Here is a 7500-nt window from a genome sequence, read left to right as displayed (position 1 = left end):
CCGGGTCTGGCCGCTAGATGGAGACACGCGTTCATGAAGAAGCGTTATATAGGTGGGTAGTTGACATAACAAATAAGCATTTTGCAAACAAATGTTGAGTTTAGGTAAATGCTTTTTTTCATGCATTGATGATATTTTGAGTTATTAGTTATTTGTTTCAGATTAGTGGAAAGAAAACATCCAAAATACACTTTATCTATTTGTGTCTGTAGACTTCAGTTACAAAACAATTACAATTAAAGGCTGTTTTCTCAATTTATTTTTTAGCTCTATTCACCTGGGGTGTCTTGCCTTAAAGTGTTTTTAATCCGTTTAGCAGTCTTGCATTATGACAATTTAAGTACCATGCATTCTCTCATTTAAAAATGCATGCATAGCATTCATACAACAATTAGAAATAGATGTTTTAAAAACCATTTTAGATGCAGTATATCATGTCATGTCAACTACCCATATTTCACCTCTCTGATTCCTCCGATATGTTGTGTTTTTACACAAATATTTGAATATTGGGATTTTAATTTGTAATTTCTAGACACACATTTAAAGCTTTGTTTTTTAAATCAATGTGCACTCTAAAAAAACAACTGGACTAACCCAACTTTTGGGTTAAAATTTTTATTTGAAAAATGTAACCCAACAGTTGAGTTAGTCCACATTTGATCCAAAGTTGGATTGAAACAACCCAGCATTTCTTCGAGAGTAGATAACAAGCTTTCGCTGCTGGACTTTGTGTGACAACTAGCCCCGGTCTTTCCAACGCGTTCTCCTCTGCTAGCTAACAGACTCTGGGGATGGTTGCGGGTTTGCATAGTTTTTCCACAGCAATCAGAGCCGTTTCCATCTGAATAGCAGAGAATCGCTGATCTCAAGTGCGCTGTGAAAGGACAGAGCAGTAAAATATATTGTTGTGGAAAGTCTCTATTGATGGGCCTGCGGGCTGCTGCATGGCCAGTCGGACACAAAGAGGGTGAAACGCTCCAGAAAACACTTTTGTGGCCCTTTTCTTTTCCATCAGCCCGCGATTAAAACACCCCAAAGGAGGCCGAGAGCGACGGGGGGTCGAAACCCACCGGTTTCTACAGGGGCTTGTTCTTGGGTCCGCGCTAAAGAGAAACAGATTTGTTTTTCTGCGCTTTAAATTGAAGGAGCTCCCAGCAGAGGAATGCGTCTCGCGCGCGCTGAGGGGCTTTTGTAATCTAACGCAGAGACCACACAGCTCGCCGGCTTCATGAAATATATAAACATTTTATTTATCCTGTACACGAGGTGAGGTTTGCCAAAAACCACGTTACTATGCAATCCCCCGTTCGCAAACAATAGAACAACAGAATGCGTAATGAAGAGAGGAGGGGTCTCCGCGCGTAAATGCGCAGCCGAGCGTGAAAGCGCAGCATGCAACAGGACTCCGAGAGCAGAAAACACACTCCAAATAACATGCAAACGCAGGAGGATTCTTTCACACTTTCGGTGAACGGATAAACACTTGAAATGCGTAACCGGATAGCAGCAGATTGAACTGATCACATGGATAACCGCTGAACTTTCCCTCTGAAAAGCCTCATGTTATGCGTTCACCTCGCATTTCAATCGAAGTGCACCAGATCGATGCAAGCATGCACCTAATCTGAGTTTGCAGCAGAAATGGAGAGCCGCATCGTTCCCGTGGCATTTCTCTCGTTTGTGATGATGCTGGAGGCGCAGATGGTTTGCTGGCAGGCGCTGATGCGATGTCACGAAGAACGCGACTGCGAGCTCGCCTACAGCCAGTACCTGAGCGCGTGCGACGGCAACATCCACCTGTGTCCGAGCCACTGCATCAGCGCGCTCATCCGCCTCAACCAGACCGCAAACGGCCCGTTTCTAGAGACCTGCGACTGCGGCAGCGACCCGGAGTGCCTGCGGGCCAAACGAGCCGTCGAGCCCTGCGTGCCGCGGACGCATCCGGGTGATGCCGATGGGATCGGTTGCACCGAAGCGCGCCAGCGATGTGAAGACGAGCCCAGCTGTCAGTCATCCCTCACCGCATATCTATCCCACTGCGGACAGCTGTTCAACGGGAGGAAGTGTTCGTCTCGGTGCAGAGCCACCATCGAGGAGCTGCTGTTCATGCCGAACGGCGAGCTGCTGAACCAATGCGTGTGTGACGGGCTGGAGAGGCCGTTTTGTGAGGCGGTCAAACAGAATATGGTCAGACTGTGTTCGATAGGAGACAACAGCGTCTCCATTGACCACGACGGGACGGACGATGCATACGAGGACGAGGATTACGAGGTCAAACCGGAGAGCGAGGGGACCGATGCTGATGCAGTGCTGTCGGTGACTCGTTCTCAACAGACAGTCCTGCTGTGCGTTGCATTCGCGCTGGCGTTCACACTTTAAAGTGCCACACACAAGTGCTCAGTGCCACTTGTTGAAGTGTCTCGAGACAAACAGTAGGCACATAAAGGAGCCGGTTTTGGGATCAAGTGCTTCATTAATGTGAAGACGCCCTCAGAAGCTGTTAAACACTCTCTTTGTCTCTCACGCTTGAGTTTCATTGGTTTGTCCTCTTCCTCTGAACGATCAGGTGACAGCATGCACGCATCACCATCATCTCTATTGTTCATGTATGCTGGAAATCAACACCAAGTGCCTGACGACTGTCTGTATTTTAGTGGAGCTTGAAACTGTTTTCTTCATACAAGTTTCTTCATAACAACCTGTCGTTATCACTTTAAAACCTTTATATCTAATGCATTATTAATGTACTTTTAACATTCTTGTAATGCACTCTTGAATAATTGTAACCACAGTTACAATGCATTAGAATACATTGTTACACCATTAAAAAATATAATGCATTAAAACACATGACAGACTTTCAAATATCGTAATGCATTTTAACTTTGGCTACAATTAATTATGAAAAGATATAATGCATTACAACGTAGGCTATGGATACCTTTATAATGCATTATACCTAAAGGCTTTAAGTAAAGTGTTTCCAACTTTTCTTTTTTGCATACGAGGAGGTATTAGTAATGTTAAAGTTTAGAGTTTATTTAAACTCTAAGATCAGAAGCACACTCTATGCAAGTATGCAAACACCGATTGAAACGTAAACCAATGCATTCTCGATGTTGCCGCACGAGACGCACATTATAGCAGACATTAATGTGCACTTCTATGGTCAGGTCAGTTACTGTCTTTGCATTTGAGGAGAATCTTGCAGAGCATGTTAGTTAAAGGTAATCGAACTGTTAACGTTTATAGTGTACTTGAGTATGTTTCTGGTTTAATATTCCTTTAACTTCTCAAAGTGTCTCGAAGCTTCATAAATTTTGTACAGAAAATAATTTATTTATACATTTTGGAATAATTAAGAAAATAAAAGTCATGCTGAAATGTAAGATGAACACTTGTCTTAAGTTCATTTATAAACTGAAAAGCATGGAATATTGATTTCCAAATCCAATGAACAGTTTTCAAACCGGGTTTGACTAAATAAATTAACAATCAATAAAGCTACAGAAATGACCAGCAGCACATTTTATTGGTTAATAAGATCATCGGTGCAAAATCCTCTTCCATATAGATATATATATAGTACAAATTAATCCAAAACATGTAGGTATTAAGTAAGTAAGGGGGGGGAGGTGTATATATATACACTTGTCTTAAGTTCATTTATAAACTGAAAAGCATGGAATATTGATTTCCAAATCCAATGAACACAGTTTTCAAACCGGGTTTGACTAAATAAATTAACAATCAATAAAGCTACAGAAATGACCAGCAGCACATTTTATTGGTTAATAAGATCATCGGTGCAAAATCCTCTTCCATATAGATATATATATAGTACAAGTTAATCCAAAACATGTAGGTATTAAGTAAGTAAGGGGGGGGGAGGTGTGTATATATATATATTATTTTCTTTCTTAGTATTTTTGTCTTGTTTTCCAGTACAAATATATAAACATTCTTAAATCAAGATGCATTTACTGTAGAAAAAAAGTGAAAAATTTATCAAAATTAAGTGTTTTTGCTTAAAACAAGAAACATATCTGCCAACGAGCAGCCTTGTTTTCCCTTTGAATTAAGCTTATTTTTCTTACTCCATTGGCAGATCTTTTTCAGACTTAATATCTTAAGTCATTCTGCTTCCCAAGAAAAAAATTATCTAGATTTAAAGGTGGGGTAAGTGATTTCTGGTAACCAATGTTGACATTTGAAATCACCAAAACAAACACGCCCCTACCCCAAAAGGGTCCCGCCCCTATTTTGATAGCTCCGCCCCGCACATACATACACAACTCAGGCAGCGATTAGTTCTGTGAAACAAAGCTAAATCAATGTTACACCGTGTCTACACCGGACGTGAGCGGCGCGGCTCGACAGAATACTATAGAACTCATTATAATCAGTGATGCTGTCTACACCAGATATATATATATATATATATATACACATATCTATGGTCTACACTGGATGCGGCGCGGCACGACACGACAAATCCCCGACAGAAAACTGCTGCTGCGTTCTATTCATGACGTATTTACACAAATTTCAAATGCTTTTCAACGCTCGCTTTGTCGCGTCCAGTGTACTAGACAGACTTTAGCTGTTGCGGCGCAGACACGGTGTTACTCACCGATCGAGAAGAAACAAAGCAGCCTCGGCGTCCGCTCCTTGAGTTCTCTCCAGCGCTGGAAAGCTGATCCGATGTTTACACGGGTCCTACTTCTTGCCTTAAGCTTTCGTTTGTTCCGCAGACGTTTTCCTCTTTTGTTTTTTATCCACCATCTCTATCTTTCTGTCGCTAGTCTCGGCTAATGTCCGTCCTGTGCACTGAACGCTCTCGCCGCCACATCATGAGTCGACACGCCCCTTACTGCTGATTGGCTACAAGTTTGTTTTGCTAGTCGGCCCGAATACGTTTTCTAAAGCGTTTTTAAAAAATCGCTTACCCCATCTTTAAGAATGTTCAGATATTTGTAGAGGAAAACGACAAAAAAATGTGCACTGCGTTCTGTTGCTTCAGATTCATTGCAGTGTCTAACTTGCTCACTGGTAAATGTTTAAATGCTGCATGTTTGATCCCGTGTGCAATGAGAACTTAGTTTAGTGCTCGCATGCTGTGACAGCCGCTTTCTGTGCGTGTGCTTCAGATGTGTGCACTCAGAAAACCTTATATCAGAAGCTTAAACTCATATGGTTTAAAACGCATGATTTCAGCGCGATAAACATGATAATCAGAAGCAAACCAGATGATTTTAGCAGGTCCGAGCTGTAATGGCGCAACTCTATTCTAGAAAAGGGGGCAGGGAGCAGCAGCTCATTTGCATTTAAAGAGACAGGCACGAAAAACAGCGTGTTTCTGCTTCCACTCAAAATAGGCATTTTCAGAATGATATAATAAATGATCTGTGGGGTATTTTGAGCTGAAACTTCAGACACATTCTGGGGACACCTGAGACTTATATTACATATTGTAAAAAGGGGCATAATATGTCTCCTTTCATTCGAAGCGTCTGCGTGCTGTAAAGTCTGTGGAAAGCTGTACTGCAGATGCCGGAGGCTCTCTGGATTTTTATGCGAAAACAACGAGCAGGAACCCGACACTAAAGCCCCTCTTTCCTCCTGCTGAAACCCCACCGAACGGCCGGGAATAAAATCAAAATAAACAAAAGCAGGGGAGACGGGGCCCGTTTTCTCATTTATCTGTGACCCAGATTTCAACCCCCACACGGCTGCGCTTCGATTGTAGAGCCGGCATTGTGTCCAGTGGGACTTATTCACGACATGCACGTATATGTGAGGAGACCTTGTGTGTGTGTGTGTGTGTGTGTGTGTGTGTCTGAAGGATTACCGTCCCTCCTTACACTCACAATCCTTCCTCGGTTCATCTGATGTTGAGCTGGCATGATTCTCTGAGCTCGAATCGCAGAGAGATCCAGGACTGAGCTGGCAGAACACACAGGTCTGTAACAACAGGGCCGTTGTGTGTGTGTGTGTGTGTGTGAGAGCTGCGATCCGTACCTGTCCTCTCTGATGAAACTCCAGAGCTTGTGAGATCTGATTAAACTACAGGTTAAGAAGCCTTTAATTCGTGCTATTTGTTACATCAATCGTCGCTATGCTGCAAGAAAAAAGTGACGTTCTTCCTCCTCAGTATTTTTGTGTTTTGCATGACAAATATCTAAATATTTTTAAATCAAGATGCATTTACTTGAGAACCAAAATTACTTATTAAATCTTGTAGTGAAAATATCTGAAAATAGGGTCAGAAAAATACATTCAAAGGGAAGATGCTTTACTTTAAGGTCCAATTCTCACTATTAACTAGTTGCGTATTAGCATGCATATTACTAGCACATCGGCTGTTTATTAGTACTTATAAAGCACATATTAATGCCTTATTCTGCATGAGCATATTTTAGATCCCTTAATCCTTAAATACCAATACCTAAACTTAACAACTACCTTACTATTACTAAACAGCAAAAAAAAGTAAATGTTCTGGTATAAAATGAATTAAAAAGTAATGGCACTGACCCAGATTTAGTTAACATTAGTGAACAGTTAATGCATTTGTTTCAGTATTAATGTTAGGTAATAAAAATACCACTGTCAGCTCAGGTCTGTTAAATAATATTAACAGATACAACTTTTGATTTTAATAATGCATTAGTAAATGCTTCTCATTGTTGACTACAGTAAAGTGTTACGGTTGTGTTTTGTTGTGCTGCGAGTGAATATGACGCTGGTTTCTGCAGGCTGATTTATTCCAGAGAGGAAAGAGGAATGCAGGGGAGAATTATATTACTGGAGGAATGCGGAGAGGAAATGACAATTTATGGCCAACTGAAATTTATAATGCAAGAACATATTCACTCAGAGAGAGAGAAATACAGATGATGCTTTCATTCAAATCAGAGCTTGTTTAACACATGCACACAGTATTCTGACGCTAAACTCTCCCTTTGTAAGTGTGTGTGTGTGAGAGTGTGTGTGTGTGAGAGTGTGTGAGTGAGTGAGTGAGTGTGTGTGTGTGTGTGTGTGAGAGAGTGTCTGTCTGTCTGTGTGAGTGAGTCTGAGAGTCTTGAGTGTGTGTGAGAGTGTGTGAGTGAGTGAGTGTGTGTGTGTGTGTGTGAGCCCAGAGTAAACACACAGAAAGTCATACCTCTCTCATGCTGCTGAATCTGCGGTAGAGCTACGGTCGGCCTTTTACAGTCCGGACTCTTTGCCTTCAGGTGTGAAAGTCTTTTTCTCAGATGAAAACCGTCTGCCAGGAGCCAATCAGATGCTGTGCATTCTCCGGCCGTCTGACACGCGGCATCCGTTGCCATGGCGAGAACCCGCAGCTCACTGTAAACAACAAGCTGAGAGAGAGAGAGAGAGATACACAGAGAGAGAGAGAGAGGGAGAGAGAGATACACAGAGAGAGAGAGAGAGAGATACAGAGAGAGAGAGAGAGAGTGTGTGTGTGTGAGAGAGAGAGAGAGAGAGAGAGAG

General features: G+C 42.1%; 1 protein-coding gene across 1 annotated transcript; it reads left to right on the top strand.

Moving 5' to 3' along the window:
• The first annotated feature begins 1195 nt into the window (after positions 1-1195).
• On the top strand, positions 1196-2819 carry LOC107553348 (growth arrest-specific protein 1-like). The gene has a single exon (XM_016235549.1). It carries the CDS (start codon positions 1645-1647, stop codon positions 2380-2382), a length of 738 nt encoding a protein of 245 aa, XP_016091035.1. The 5' UTR covers positions 1196-1644; the 3' UTR covers positions 2383-2819.
• The last annotated feature ends 4681 nt before the right edge of the window (positions 2820-7500 follow it).

The sequence above is a fragment of the Sinocyclocheilus grahami genome, unplaced genomic scaffold, assembly GCF_001515645.1.
Source record: "Sinocyclocheilus grahami isolate Dianchi unplaced genomic scaffold, SAMN03320097.WGS_v1.1 scaffold471.1, whole genome shotgun sequence".
NCBI classification, from domain to species: Eukaryota; Metazoa; Chordata; class Actinopteri; order Cypriniformes; family Cyprinidae; genus Sinocyclocheilus; species Sinocyclocheilus grahami.
This window is presented reverse-complemented; position numbering and strand designations above follow the sequence as displayed.

Coding starts and splice junctions, on each gene's coding strand:
- LOC107553348 (XM_016235549.1), top strand. CDS start 1,645: ATGGAGAGCCGCATCGTTCCCGTGGCATTTCTCTCGTTTGTGATGATG.